The sequence below is a fragment of the Gobio gobio genome (genome assembly GCF_949357685.1).
Source record: "Gobio gobio genome assembly, chromosome: 16".
Classification (NCBI taxonomy): Eukaryota; Metazoa; Chordata; class Actinopteri; order Cypriniformes; family Gobionidae; genus Gobio; species Gobio gobio.
Genome location: NC_137109.1, coordinates 41630548 through 41646487, shown reverse-complemented (window position 1 = coordinate 41646487; position 15940 = coordinate 41630548). Strand labels below are relative to the sequence as shown.

General features: G+C 37.0%; 3 protein-coding genes across 6 annotated transcripts in view; 1 reads left to right on the top strand and 2 right to left on the bottom strand.

The window, feature by feature from the left end:
• nsd1a (nuclear receptor binding SET domain protein 1a) overlaps nt 1–3385 on the bottom strand; it is a 23960-nt gene extending 20575 nt beyond the window's left edge. The window contains exons 1-2 of the mRNA XM_079839491.1: nt 2532–3385; nt 901–1790 (exon numbers count right to left, since the gene is read on the bottom strand). Coding sequence (XP_079695617.1) covers nt 901–1773 — 873 coding nt within the window. The 5' untranslated portion in view covers nt 1774–1790; nt 2532–3385. The remainder of the gene's footprint in view (nt 1–900; nt 1791–2531) is intronic.
• Nucleotides 2862–15940, top strand: ppp2caa (protein phosphatase 2 catalytic subunit alpha a). 3 transcript variants are annotated; one of them, XM_079839496.1, is made up of 8 exons: nt 2862–2942; nt 10408–10519; nt 11581–11790; nt 11896–12069; nt 12195–12284; nt 12402–12563; nt 14635–14753; nt 14874–15664. In XM_079839496.1, exons 2-8 carry the CDS (start codon nt 10418–10420, stop codon nt 14944–14946), a joined length of 930 nt encoding a protein of 309 aa, XP_079695622.1. In that variant the 5' UTR covers nt 2862–2942; nt 10408–10417; the 3' UTR covers nt 14947–15664. The 3 variants fall into 3 exon arrangements, with proteins under 3 accessions (XP_079695622.1, XP_079695620.1, XP_079695621.1); XM_079839495.1 differs by lacking the exon at nt 2862–2942 and adding an exon at nt 10120–10285; XM_079839494.1 differs by lacking the exon at nt 2862–2942 and having other exon boundaries at nt 10096–10519; nt 14874–15940.
• LOC307139648 (UPF0461 protein C5orf24 homolog) lies at nt 6927–9153 on the bottom strand. 2 transcript variants are annotated; one of them, XM_079838696.1, is made up of 2 exons: nt 8905–9153; nt 6927–8389 (listed from the first exon to the last, which is right to left on the bottom strand). In XM_079838696.1, the coding sequence occupies exons 1-2, from the start codon at nt 8944–8946 to the stop codon at nt 7784–7786; spliced, it is 648 nt and encodes a 215-aa protein (XP_079694822.1). In that variant the 5' UTR covers nt 8947–9153; the 3' UTR covers nt 6927–7783. The 2 variants fall into 2 exon arrangements, with proteins under 2 accessions (XP_079694822.1, XP_079694823.1); XM_079838697.1 differs by having other exon boundaries at nt 6933–8829; nt 8905–9126.

The following is a 15940-nucleotide window of genomic DNA, read 5'->3' as shown; positions in this document are numbered from 1 at the left end:
GAGGAATTGTTTCTATTCAGCATTTTTCTGATTGAATACAATTGGGTTTTTTTGTCCATTATAAAACGACTTAATTTGCTTTAATAACAGCAGCACTCCAGGTGCCCAACAGATTTGTGTAAAACCTGATGATCATGTTCTCCAGCATGATTTGAGATGATCCAAAGAGCATCTTTTGCTTCAATGGAAGAAAAAAGACATACATTAGTTCACATTTCTCAAATTTGAATTTCTTTGAATTGAATGTTATTACTAGGTTTAAATATGATTTTAAATCAGATTTATGTGGTTTCAGACCTTTGGACCCCACTATGTGTGCATAAATATGTATACATACAAATACACTGCATATGTATTAAGGATGCACCGAAATTTCAGCTATTCAATGTCCACAAACTCATAACTCTAGAGAAGAGCATTTTGTTAAATATATCCACTGTATATTTATTACCGTTTAAATGTTTATTGGAGTAGACATAATTCTGTTATTAAAAGTTTTATATAAAAACTGCCTTATACGCAATTTAAATGTTTGTACAAATGAGTTTTAGCTATTTGAGTGTTGATTATTAAATAAGTTTGATTAATTACTAATTATTAATTTATGAATTATTTCTGGCTTCCGTTGCATCCTGAATTTTCAGCCCAGGATTTATTTTGGTACATCCCTTTGGGATATTTTATATATATATATATATATATATATATATATATATATATATATATATATTTAAAAAATGGATTTCCCTTCCTGGACAACAGCATATTCTTAAGTGGAAACTCTATAACAATATATCTATGTTGTACACCTGTTTTTGTACATCTGTTGTACACCTTGATTGTGGGAAAAACCACAATCAAGACAACAAAACAAATCAGTTAAATATAAAAACATCTTACAGGATTTGAATGGGAGTCACTAGGTGAATTTGGTCTTTTAGAGAGACCAGAGTTAAATATTGAAGCGCTGTTCCCAGTGCCGGGTAGATCGCAGTCACTGTCTGAATAATCATCCATACTATCAAAATCCTCCATCATGACCTCGACAGGCAAATGCGAGGGACTAGCAGGAGGGTCAGACTTCACTGTATTTTTAGCAACACGGTTACAACTTCCATGTTTGTTTGTACTTAGGTCCAGCCTGTGACTGCTCAGAGACTTTGTATTGGCCAGATTTCGTTTCTGGCATTTCTTTGACGCCGCTTTAAACGGTGCCACTGCTTTTTCCCCACCATCCGTTTCCTCGTCATTATCCTTGCTGTCTCCGCTGTCAAACAGTGTTGACTCAAAATGCAAAAATCCATTTGGCATGGATGGAAAGTGTTCCAAGCTATCAGAGCTTACTGGTGAGAAACCATTTTTGTCCATATCCTGAATAGCAGTCCTGTCAGTGTTTCCTTGCGAATTGGACGCGTGGTAAAGGCCTATTCCGAACTCACTGCCACCGATGGGATTGTGCATGAGCAATTTATTTCGCCCGTGAAAGTCCTTGTCCTGCAAACTCATGTCCGCATGGTTCACCATAGTGGTCAGGTCCTGAAGTCTCCTCAGCGGGCTGTAGTTGGAAGTGGATTCTCTCTGATTGTACGTGAACGGCGATGCGGAGAGTTTGTAGCCAGAGTTCAAGAAATGCATGGCAGACCCCTGGTCCCCATGTCGCTTTGTGCCCTGGGGTCCACAGGAGCTGATGCGGCTATCAAGTGCCTTGGACTCCTGTGGATTACCACGACACTCCGAGCCATCCCTGCCAGCCACTTTATAGGACTGATTCATGTTGTCATGGCTCCATCCTGCAACCAAATAAACAGGAAAATGCTTTTAGAAGATGTTTTTAAGATGATATCACCCTTAGAATTATAACTCTGGGTTTTCGGAACTTCTAAGGGGTTTGTTGTAACAGGCAACGGAACACTGATGAGTTGTGCATTAAACCAATTGTTTAAAAACAATTAAGCACCAAACAAAAAGATTCCACATTAAAGACATTTTTGAACTCTGTAATATTGCAAAACACCAGCATGCACATGCAACATCCCTGCTGAAAATACAGCTTGAGCGAGTTGGAAGACCACCTTAAACCAGATGCCAATTTAGATGGTCAAGATGGTTTTTGGAGCATGGTAGCCGGTCGACCTGCTAATGACAATCTTGCACCGTATTGAAACCAGCTATCGTGTTCCAAAACACAGCTAGCATCTTAAAGTGGATTTTGTAACAGGGTCGCTACACGGGTTTAAGCCGCAACCCTCGTAGGCCGTCTTGTCAAGAATCCACCAAGACAAAGCTAAGAAAGCTTTAAAAACTCGACATGAATCGCTATATCGAAGGCACTTTGATATGCTCCTACTGGACTGTTTAACGATGACCTCTGCCGCGATTTCAGTGTGAAAACGCTGGTAAAGTATGTTACATTATCATCATGTGCATCAACAGTTCCCATACAGTCATACAGCAGTAAAGTCACCCACGACGGTGAGATGAAAAATGCACCAAATACAAAAGGTACAGGAGAGAAATCTCCGGTTTCTTACCATTTACGTCTCGGTCACGACAAAACCACCGGAAAGCCCTTCAAATTCGAGCATGTAGCGTTACTTTTGGTCAATTTGTGAAAGCGGATCTGCAAAATCCCAGCAGCATTTGCACCAGTAGGCCCGGCCTCGGCACTCATTTCTCTCTCCAACATCAAAAATGGAGATTAATAAATAAACGAGACTGAAACTGAGCGCCTGTCACTTTCCTCCGAAGCACCACGTCAATACATCGAAAGCACGTTTTTTCAGCGGCCACGATTTCTATTGAAATACATGATTGTTTGCCCCGCTTGCCGAGTGCCCCTGGTTGTATGTGTGCGTGTGTGTGTGTGTGTTAAAACAAGCCCTGACTGCCTCTGTGTGTGTGCTGGTGAGAGCGACCAATCGGCACAGCACACCCAACCCCCAGTAAGTATACATTCACATCCACTTAACCCGATTCACTATTTCCCACCAGGCAGGTACATCTCTCACTTGAAGAAAATGCATGTGGACAATGTGCAAGCAAACGCAAATTTAACTTTTCCCAAACGCGTCATGCGTACAGTCACAGCTAACGCGGTGCTTGTTGGGTGCATGAAACGATACAACAGTGAGCATTTGCTTTTTAACCCTCACGCCATTTGTTTCCTTGTCCTAACAAAGGCGTAACTTCCTCCATTTTAGAGAGACGGTTCGTGCTTTGCAAGGTAGCCGATCGCACGAAGTCATATGAGTTGAAAACACAATTTATTGGTCTCGATTAAAATACACAAGCTCCGACATGCATTCTCTAAGTTTTCTTTGCGCATTTTGTGAGTGGTTGGAAATTAGGCCATGCCACGCTTAAGTGTAATATGTCAGACAGGTATGGCAAGCGGGATTAACATTAAGGTATGACGCTTTGCGCGAATTATGGTGTAACTTCCGTTAAGGTGTAAACAATCAGTGAAAGGCTCGCTGAACGCACTAATACATTTTTTAAAACTGGGTACAATGAGATGACATTCTACTCACCCTTCAAGCATCGAACATTTAAAGCATCAACAAGGTATACTTCCAACAGACCATGAATAACCCCGAAAGCGTGATTCTTTCAAATGCGTGATCACTATTTCAAAGCGATTTCCTTTATTTTGACATATAATAAATAAAATACCTAAACAAACTTGAAATAGACATGAGGATTTGATGAGAAAAACGAGAGATTCTTCACGCATTCCAGTGAATTATTAATGGGATCGTAAATTAAATTGTGAGACCAGACCACAAATGTGCAGTATATGTTGTCCTTCTTCAAACTATTACAGTGGAATGCAAAGGGGAAAAAATAACATAATCACAATGATATTGGACCCACTCACTTGTATTGCCTTTAATTCAGCACATGTCTGTTTACCTACCCCTAATCGATAAACACTTATTATTAAACACGTTAGACGCTTTATTTTCACTTTTCTAATATTTTCGTCAATTTTTATTGAAAATAAATGCCTTTCCGATCTGATATGGGTTGGGAAAAGGGAGTAGAGTAAGTTCAGCAAAAGGTGGATTCGAATCTCAGGTCGATTTGTGTCAAGACTTGATGCCATGCGCCTTACCCCTACACTATTGCCCAATAGTGCCCAACCAGACGTTTAGCAAACAAGGCGGTATATTTGTTTGTATGTATATATATATATATATATATATATATATATATATATATATATATATTTATATTTATATATATATATATATATATATATATATATATATATATATATATATATATATATATATATATATATATATATATATATATATATATAAACAATTACATGTGTTATATATATATATGTTTTATTTACACACACGGGGAAAAATTATATATAATTTTTCCCCATGTGTGCTAGGAAAAATGCAAAATATCAGCATATGTATAATGCATACTGGTATATTGCATTTTTTCTAGCACACAGAAAAAATAAAAAAAATACATTCTCACACACATTCTCAATATACATAAACAACTACACATAGCAACTCACCGGTATATTATTGGATCAGCTCCGTCAACAAGCATATCACCGTCATCGCTGTCTTCACTCTCCTCAATGTTTTCCACATCGCTGCTTCGAGTGAGCTCAAATAAAACATCCTCAGCAGAAAAAAACTTCTTTTGACGATCCATTGGATAATAAATTCCGTCCAGTTAGTAAGATTAGCAAACAGTTACTACAAAGAGACCGTCTGTTTACTAGCCCGTTAGCTGTTAGCTGTCAGATGGCAGGGGAGGGGTGTCACAGACTGCGTCGCAGCTATACTCTTGGAGAGAGAGAGAGAGCGCCAGATTCAAATGAATAAATAATCACGCCCATGTGACGAATATAAACATGCCAGGTATCATTTGAATCGTGTGCTCATTGGCTACATTTTCTGTCAGTCATGACGATTCAATGCTTTTATTGGCTCCAGATAAACAGACATTATCATTGGATGAGCACATCATGACATCAGCTAAAACGAGTGATATGGTTGGACATTTTTGACTAGATCCCGGCTATCTTTGCATGTTTTTGTGTGTGGGTGGTTTTATTACGTTCGTAACATTCTAAGCTATAAACCCATGTCACTTTATGCTACCGGGAGACTGTTTTTGGTGCATTATTTTATTGCATAACAGTCTAGTATGATACTTCGCTCTGCAGAAATGCGATGTAAACAAAGGATTAACCATCAATATTACACCATTATTGTTTCGTTGGATTAAAAATGCTCTATGGGATGTTATTCAGTGGACCCTCACCTTTCCATTCATTCTGGAACTTTTAGCAGTGGATGCGTGTGTGGCTCGTAATTAGGACACTACTGGTATGTGCTCTGTTTTTCTTTACAGTTGTTTTGATGTGTATTGCTTACATTAATGCAAAAATACAGCCGTTATAAGCTTTTCATTGAAAAACAGTGGTCTGTCCTCGATGCTTGAGGTTTAGACCTTTAGAATGATATATAGTTTGTCAAGATTAATGATGTTTTTTTACGTTAAATCTATTAACAAACATTACACTCGTGCTAAAAATAGCGCTTCAACCCGGGCACGTCCTCATACAGCTTAAGGGGTATAAATGGCATCTACTCCAGTAAAAAATTTTCTGAGAGGACCCACCCAAATTTTTTTTGCTTCCGACGCCCATGCATAATCACATAATCATGAAAAAAAGAATGCAGCGCCTGAAAAGAGCTCTTGCCATATATATTCTTGTTATAATATGTCACGTTAAAATACCAAGCGTTACTTTATTCTCATGATGTCTAAAAATAAAACATCAAAGACAATTGACAGTTCATTCAGTCAAACTGACGGTTAAGCTGTTTTTGTATAGGGAAATTTTGTGATTTGAAATGATTAATTTCATTCTTTTTGAATGGAAGTTCCCCGAACTGGAAGTGCCACCCATAATTCAAATCCACCTTACTAGTAACTAAATACCTTTAATGTTTTTATTTTTTGTTATTAGTTTGTTTTCCAATTGTTAACATGTTTGTTCGTACTAGTGAGATTTTTAATACTATAAATTAGCCAGGCTGACATATGGCAAGTACTGTAATGAATCCTCAATGGAATAGTTATTTGTCTTATTAGGATAGTAGCATATACATAAATGTTAGTATCCAGTGAGTAAGTAGCTAATATCCAATTCAAATTCAAACAAATTAAAAATGATTTATTAAAAAAATCACATAAAAAATTAGAGTCTTTTAATCATTAATTAAAGTAGTAGTAGTAGTAATGAAATAGTAATGAAAAATGCTACTGTGTGCTACTAACATAGAAACAGATGGCAGTTAAATTAAGGGAATAAATGTTAAAATGGCTTGCCACATACATCAGTCAACCTCTATTGTGTCATGAGATAAAATGTAACCTGTTTAGCGGCTATTTTAAGATTACCCAATGCAAAATAGAGGTGGCAATATATTTGCAATAAAGAAAACTATTCTAATTTGTCAAATTTCACTTTCTGAGAATTTTGGTCGTTATAGCTTATCCGCACTCAGTGTTTGTATAGACACTGATTTAAAACCACAACAAAGACAGTAGGCGATAACCCATAATTTGGTTGCTGTTTCCATAAAAATGTTAGTAGAAAAAGAATGTAAAAATTTCAAGTTACCTTACCATATACAATTATTAAAGTGTTTATGTAATTAACGTTCATGCTTATTACATATTTATAACCAGTTTACGATTCAAATTCAGTTATTTATATTTATATTATATTTATATTTCTACATATATTTTATTGTTGAAGTCATACTTTAATGCTCGAGTCACATCATAAAAGAGGAATTTAAATACCAACTCGATTGATCATCTTTTTTTGTATAGAACTGTGTTTTATCAGTTTTTCCCACACAATTTATATTTTTGGAGTGATAATTGTTTATTTTTTTATCAGATCAGGTGTATTCAATTACACAAAACTGAGACTTTAGCCCAGCAGTTAAAAAACAAAAGTAACATGGTGTTTTAAATGGGATCACTAATCAGCAAAACAATTTTGACTGGAACAGAGCACACAGGCGGATATAAACTCACAGTTATATTTACAAGAGCATGTGTAAAGGTTATGCCATTGCTAAAATCTGTGACTTGACTTTTTATGAAAAAATCCACATCATTCTCTGTCTTAAAGGGCACCAGACGTTTCATAAATACAACAACAACAACAAAAAGAGAAACATATTGTTAGACATTACAAACAGAGCACTTTCACATACACATCAGGGTAACAGAGGAATTATTACTGCTGATCAGAGTGTTCAAGTCAAATGCTATGTCCTAAAGTCCTCTAGAGTGAAACAAACCAGGTGTCATGAAGACTGTAACTTTACATCAAAAGCTTTAAGTAAAAGTAATGTTCAATGTAAAACAACACAATTGCAGTTCTCTCTACATTTCACTTGATTAAAGTCTAAGGAGCAAAAAGATTAATATGTGTTCAATACTGTAACTTTATTTCACAATACTACCGTCATGCACATCTGTACAACAGGTTAACATACGTCATAGCGAGAAAGGTAATGCTAATGGTCTTTGGAAAAAGATACACAAAAGGATAACACTGGCACATACACGAGTTTAGGTATCAAAATCCATCTTTTTTTCTTTTTCTTTTTTTTTGTTTGTTCCTTGCAAGAGTTTGACATTGCAAACACAATTCACTGTGACTTTGGACATGCACCCACATCCCTAGTCCCTCCTCGCAATAAATAAAAAACGGTTTTCACTCTGTAGTGTCTTTCTCTTTCACAGTGGCTTCGCACAATGCCCTCTTCTGCATCATGGTGTAAGGGAACGGTGCACCATTGCAGGCGCCATAGTCCAGTTTGTTAAGCCTTGATAGTGTTTTGATGCTGCCTGGAGGCCTACCTGGGCTCACCTTGTAGCCGGCAGCTTTGGTGGTGCCCAGTGGCCTCCCTGGGCTGGTTTTAAAACCCGCTGCTCTGGTGGTCCCAGGCGGTCGTCCCGTACTTGTCCGGTAGCCTGCAGACTTAGTGGTACCCGAGGGCCTGCCTCGCCGTCCGGACTTCCCGAGGCCCTTCTTTTTCTTAGAGCCCTCTGGAGCATCTGCACCCCTCATTCGAACGGTTTGGGAGTGGAATTCATTCTGGGAGTCCTGCATCTGGCAAGACATGGGCTTGATCATGCTCTGTGGCAAGGGGGGCAAGTTTGGGAGTGGCAGTTGTAGCGAAGGAGGTGGAGCAGTGGGGTAAAATTTGTTGGACTGTGAACTGCACAACTCAAAATGACTGGCTGGGTGTTGCCCATCATCTCCAATGCTACCCAGACCATAGTCGTTGCTGTTGCTGGCTACTTGGTGCATCATTTTCTGTTCAAATAAAGTACATTTTAAAGCATTAGATTAGAAAAAAGATACAGTGGTTAGTTTATTTATATTGTAAAATAATGCCCTTATATAAAAGTATTGCAATTTATACTTTCCAAACATCTTACAACGAGCGCGCGCATCGCAACTGATTGATTGACGACGTCAATCAAAAAGAAAACAACAGGCCCGTTCAATTAACCACGGAAAGTTATGCAGAGAGAGTCGTAGGCAAACAAACTATGGAAATATTATAGCCACACTTTAAGTGTGTCGCAATAATGTAGGCTACAGTTGGATAAGCAAACAATGTTTTATCACAAAATGCCAGGGACCGCAGAATATCTCTTATGCAAGTCCATCGTTGTCCTGTCATTCTGCATGAAAAAAGTCTCTTTTCCCCGGCCCTCTTCGGTTGTTAATATGTAACATTCTTTCAATTACTGTAAATAAAATGAAATTGAATATAAAATAGATGCAATTTTGCGTTAAATAATGCAATAAAGAAAGTACTTTACCTCATCTGGAACGCGGATCACGGAATGTAATGGGTTAAACATGAAACAGATCTATCTTCCATTCTTGAAAGCAAAAGCATCATTTTATTAACGCAATAATATGCGCATTATTGTAGCGCAAGATGCTTTCTCCCCGAACGATCGTAATAATTCTGGTTTAAGGGATGGCTATTTTTGCCCTGAACCGCTGAGGTTTAAAGCTGAAAGGCAGCCATTTTCACTAGAAAAAATAATAAAATAGTATGAATAGCTTATACGCATGCGTCGGCTGCTGGTGGGAATTTATACTGTTCTTCAGCAAATACCAGAAGGCCCTGGTGTCAGCTCACGCGCCACTTTTGTCCTCGATATTTATTCATTTATATATATTTATTTGGTGTTGACATTTGAAAATGTCACGTTGTCTTATTGGATGTGTATTGTTGTGGATTTTTAAAATGATTATTTCTATTGATTAAAGTCATATTTGCGTTTAGTGAAAAGCTCCTTTATTATGAGAGCTGAGAAGAAAGCCTATGTTCGCCGTCAAATAAATAAAACTATATATGGGATATATGAGAAAATAAAAATATATGAACATGACCACATTATAATGTATGGATAGGATATATCATTAAATCAGCATATTAATGACAACGTTTAAATAAGGAATGTTAAAGAACTGAATACTGCTTCTTACAAACAGGTAAAAAGATCCTTCACTTTACAGAAACAGAGAATAATACAATTAACTTGTATTATTATTATTTTACCATCATGTAAAAAAGTTTATTCACTTTCCAGCAACAGAGCAAAATGATAACATTATTATTGCTGTTATAGTAAAAGTTTTCACTTTTCAGCAACCAGCATAATGATAATAATATTTATAATAATAATCATATTTTTTATTATTATTACACCAGAAAAACCTAGCGGTTCTCAAATTACTGTAATACCCTGTGTACATCAGTTGGCGGCACTAAACGCACAAGACACAAAGCAATAGATCTGCGACAAATGCTACTATGGCGAAAACTTATCTGGTCAATATTAATAAGGTCATGCTGACGTTCATTGATAGCCTTCCTATCGCGAACGCCTGATGTATAAATATTCATAAAGCAGCGTCGTAATCTACCAATGGAACAGGCTTGGCTCATGAATATTAAGAAGCAAGCCTTCGCCGTAGTAGGATTCGTTATTTTGAATGCGGATTAGGTGACGTCAACCCACATACATGAGCGGATTCTTCGTCGCAGCTGCGCATCATAACCAGAGTCTGGCCGAAATCAAAGGAGCTTTCAGGCTGTAGTTTTAATCGTTTGCTGTTTAAAAGGAGCTGCAATCATCGTTTTATTCTTGAAGGAGTAAAACTAACAGCGTTTCCGTACATTTGCAAGTAATCAAGGACTTGACAGCTTCATTTAAAACTGGGATTGATTACTTTGACGCATGACGCCAAACCCATAAAGCATTTTGAGTCGTTTTACCTTATTTATAACATTACTTGAATGATTTAAGGGTGTCGAGAATGGACGAGAAGGTATTCACGAAAGAACTGGACCAATGGATCGAGCAACTCAACGAGTGCAAACAACTATCGGAAAACCAAGTGAAAATTTTATGCGAGAAGGTGAGTTCCGTGTGACGCTCATCGTTACCTGTGTGTCATTGTTGCATTGAATGTTAAAACCTCTTTGGTTAATACACGTGTTATGACAGGCGGCCCGTGGGCGCAGCAGCAGACTGTCTAAATTTGTTATCGGCTCAGAATCAGATAGAGTTGCATTGCGCCCTTCCCACTGGCCGCTTATCCGAAGATGGCGGTGCCGAATTATTCTATTATTGGCCGTCTGTGCGCCATGAATGTGACTATTGGTTGTCGGTTGTGCAGCGCAGTTAGCAACCAGAGCTCTTCAGGTTATGCCACAGACCGGAAAAAATGGGTTATGCCCACTTTTGTTATTCGTTGTCAGGCAGAGTTAGGGGTTTGTTTTTAGCTTTCTAAGCCAACGTGGGGCGATAAACCTTAAGATAGCTAACTTTCGACGAATTTTGTTGTATATGTAATTTATGTTTCTTGGAATGTGTTAAAAATAAAGTCATTCTTGTTTAGCAATATTATAATTGCCTCATTTGTTTCAAGTGGCGCATGTAGAATTAGTCCACATGCATTAATCAGTATGGCCTTATTCTGTTCCACCAAAATATTCAGTGCCCACACCACCCCACAATGTAAAAAAAATGAAAATGTGCAGAGTTTCCTTAAATAGTTAACCTAAAAATGAAAATTCTGTCATGTACTCACCCACACATTGTTCCAAACTAGCAAGATTTTCTTTTCTTTTTTTCTGTAAAGCACAAAGGGAGATCTGCCAGTTTGTATTGGGGAAAAATCTATAATTTAGTATGTAAAATAAATTAACAACAACGATTATTATTGTTATTATTACAAATTAATTTAGGTACCACTTGAAGCACACTGTTAGGTTACCAGACAAACGTTGTTTACTGCGTATTTGGTTCCTCTTAATCTTAATTTCCCAGAATAAGCATATGCCATTATTAATTAATCTCTGATCCGTGTCAACATTGCCTCCCATAATTTGTTAGGAAATTTAAATGCACTTTAGGTTAATAGTTGAGACAATTTCTTGTTGTCTAATCTGCCTTTTTTTTAAAAATCTATTGCAGGCTAAAGAAATTTTATCCAAAGAGTCAAACGTCCAGGAAGTCCGTTGCCCAGTCACAGTATGCGGAGATGTACATGGCCAATTTCATGATCTTATGGAACTGTTTAAGATCGGGGGTAAATCACCAGACACAAATTACCTATTCATGGGAGACTATGTGGATAGAGGTTACTATTCAGTAGAGACAGTCACACTGCTGGTTTCTTTAAAGGTACGTGAATAGACAAATCTTTAACATTGGTTTGAAGTTACTAATACAAGAAAATGAGAATTTGCATTGTGTTAATAGCCTGTTTTGTAATTGTAAATCCTGCAGGTTCGATATCGAGAGAGAATCACCATCCTCCGTGGAAATCATGAAAGCAGACAAATCACACAAGTTTATGGCTTTTATGACGAGTGCCTGAGAAAATATGGAAATGCAAATGTTTGGAAATATTTCACAGACCTCTTTGACTACCTTCCTCTTACAGCTCTCGTAGACACACAGGTAAATTGGTTTGTGATTAATAGTATTTCATCTATTGTAACTGTTTTATGACATTTAGATCCAAACCAAAAGATGTTTGCACAGTACTTTGAGTGCACTAAGCTCTGTTTGCTCTGTCTGCACAGATTTTCTGTCTCCATGGTGGATTGTCACCTTCAATTGACACACTGGATCACATTCGCGCTTTGGACCGGATCCAAGAAGTTCCCCATGAGGTATAAATTCCACCTGTGAATATCAGAAAGATGTATAGTGTTACTTTAATAGTCAAAATAATTTTGAGTCCCAGCTGTGAATACTACTCACAGAAGCTAATGAAATCTTATTGGCAGGGTCCCATGTGTGATTTGCTGTGGTCAGATCCGGATGACCGTGGAGGTTGGGGGATTTCCCCCAGGGGGGCTGGGTACACATTTGGCCAGGACATCTCAGAAACATTTAACCATGCCAACTGCTTGACTCTGGTCTCAAGAGCTCACCAGTTAGTGATGGAGGTAAAAGATAGGTTGATTACCAATGTTTATGTATATATATATATATATATATATATATATATATATATATATATATATATATATATATATATATATATATACAGGGTATATATTAGTGTTGTCAAAAGTACCGATCGCGATACCGAGTCGGTACTGAAATTTTAAAAGTGACGCTTTGAGCGTTGTTGAGTGGAATCGAAAACACCTCGAGTGGCCATTGGGCTCACGCGCTCATCAAATATGTATGTGATTGGCTACAATGATCAGCGCTTCACAAACATGTTATAAATATACATCAATGATGCTTTTCTCAGAGCGCTTGTGTAATGGAGACCAGCTAGTAGTTGCTGTGCAAGTAAAACTCACTCCTCTGATCTCAAGAGACGCTCTAGCAACTGACGCTAGATGTTGCAGCCTTTAGCCTCCTTGTTAGAGCGCTCCCGCTTTCAAAACACTTTCAAGCACTTCCGTGTGCTTTCAAACACCCCGTGCATTGATTATTGTAGCCAATCACAGACACATCCGATGAGCGCGTGAACACAATGGCCAGTCAAGAGGTGTTTACAATTCCGCTTAAAGCGTCACATTTTTTAAATTACAGTACTGACTTGGTATCACGGTCGGTACTTTTGACAACACTAGTTTATATATTAGTTGAAGTTTTAGTAATTTTGTTGTATGTTTTTGACATGTTTTTATTAGTTTAAAAAATATGGTAACATTTTACAATAAGTTAGTTAACATTAGTTAATGCATTTATTAACATAAGCTAACCATGAACAACACCTCTATTCAGCATTAGTTAATCTGTTAAGGTTAGTTAATAAAAATCCAGCTGTTCATGGTTTGTTCATGTTAGTTCAGTGCATAACTAATGTTAACAAGATTTTAATAATGCACTAGTAAATGTTGAAATTAATATTAACAAAGATAAATAAATGCTTTAAAAGTTAAGTTCATTATTAGTTAATGTTAACTTATGTAGTTAACTAATGAACCTTATTGTAAAGTGTTACCAAAAAATATAAATATATATAAATGTTATTTTAGTCCTAAATGAATGTAAAACATTTTGCCTTGACCACTATCTGAAATAAAAAAAGGTTGTTTTTTAATATTTTATTTCAGTTAAAGGGTTCGTTCACCCAAAAATGAAAATAATGTAATTTATTACTCCCCCTCATGCCGTTCCACACCCGTAAGACGTCTTCAGAACACAAATTAAGATATTTTTGTTGAAATCCGAAGGCTCAGTGAGGCCTGCATAGCCAGCAATGACATTTCCTCTCTCAAGATCCATTAATGTACTAAAAACATATTTAAATCAGTCCATGTGAGTACCGTGGTTCAATATTAATATTATAAAGTGACAAGAATATTTTTTGTGCGCCAAAAAAAACTAAATAACGACTTATATGGTTATGGCCGATTTCAAAACACTGCTTCATGAAGCTTCGGAGCGTATCGAATCAGCGAGTCGAATCATGATTTGGATCACGTCTCAAACGGCAAACTGCTGAAGTCACATGACTTTGGCGCTCCGACTTGCTGATTGATAACGCGCCGAAGCTTCATGAAGCGGTGTTTTGAAATCGGCCATAACCATAGAAGTCGTTATTTAGTTTTTTTTGGCGCACTAAAAAATATTCTTGTCGCTTTATAATATTAATATTGAACCACTGTACTCACATGAACTGATTTAAATATGTTTTTAGTACATTAATGGATCTTGAGAGTGTAAATTTCATTGATGGCTATGCAGGCCTCACTGAGCCATCAGATTTCAACACAAATATTTGTGTTCTGAAGATGAAGGGAGGTCTTACGGGTGTGGAACGGCATGAGGGTGAGTGATAAATGACATTATTTTTGGGTGAACTAACCCTTTTAAGGTTCATTTTATTTGAAGTAGCAAAACTGTTTTGGTTGAGGTTTTAGTTAACTATAATAGCCCTGGTACAAAGCTATTCAAACAGCTATAAAAATAAATTTTTGTAGCACACGGATAATAATAGGCCTACTGATGTTGATAAGCTTCTGGCTAATATATTTTTTAAAAATATTTCCACAGGGTTATAACTGGTGTCATGAACGTAATGTGGTAACGATCTTCAGCGCACCTAATTATTGCTACCGATGTGGTAACCAGGCTGCCATCATGGAACTCGATGACACGCTCAAGTACTCCTTGTATGTATATGACATAAAGCATTTTTTTTTTTATTGTTAATTCCCCTTTCCCTTTCCCCTGATACACTTCTATAATTTTACAATTCTAAATATTTATATTAACAGAATGATTTTCTTTAGTTTACAGTTTGACCCGGCACCACGTAGAGGAGAGCCTCACGTCACTCGTCGCACTCCAGATTATTTTCTGTAAAATGGGAAGGCTTCTTAAAAAAAAATTTGCAGCACTATCTGACCAGTGGACAATGAATATTCATAAAAGACGAGCTCATCTGTTCAAATTTTCTAACACAAACCCCTGTCCTTGGACCAAAACATGTGCCATATCTAATACTGCAATAAGATAAATGCAGTCATCTCGACAAACACACATGTAACACTACTCTCTCTCTTCGTGTACTTCTCTCTGTTCTGTACTAAAAAAGAAACGGTTGTGTTTTTGATCAGGAAGTAAGGGTTTCATCAGACTAATGGGATTTTGTGCATTCTTCTGAAGCGCTGTGTTTTGGAAAAACAATATTTGAATATACACTCTAAATGCTTATGACTGGATAATGTACAAGTTGTGATGAGCTTAAAATAGTGCTGTGTATTATAGCTGCATTTTCATGCTGCATGGCCTCGGGTTCACAATGAGCTGTCATCTGGCAAATGTCCGGTTGCTGTTTTCAATTATAGCCTACTGCAGTGTTTGTTGCAGGTGGGTTTGAGACACTTTAGGTTTAGTCTCTTTTCAATGTCCTTTAAGCACTTTTTCAATGCAGTATTTGTTATTGTACTTAGTTTACAAGAGCAGTGGTTTTGTTTGCTTTCGCTTTTGTATGTTACTTCATTATTTCCCAATACTTTGTAAATCAGAGCACAATTAAATAGGGTTTTGAACAGCAATAAAAACTCATGCTATTTATTTATGTAAAGTCTGTTTCTTTTTAGAAAACAGCTGTAAAGTTCTGTCGATCCTCTGTTGTAGGATGGTGCGAATGCTATCAGTGTTGCCGATTGATTTTAATTGTCAATTTGGGTTAGGTCATTCCTGTTATGCAGTGCAGTTGAGCACTGTAGCTATAGACGTATTTAAGGAAGGTTATAATACAGCACGCTTTTTAAAAAAATATGCTCTGGCAAATATTTAGCCTACACAATGATGGAACCTAATAGGAAGGAAATAAAGTGCTAAAGTTAACCGT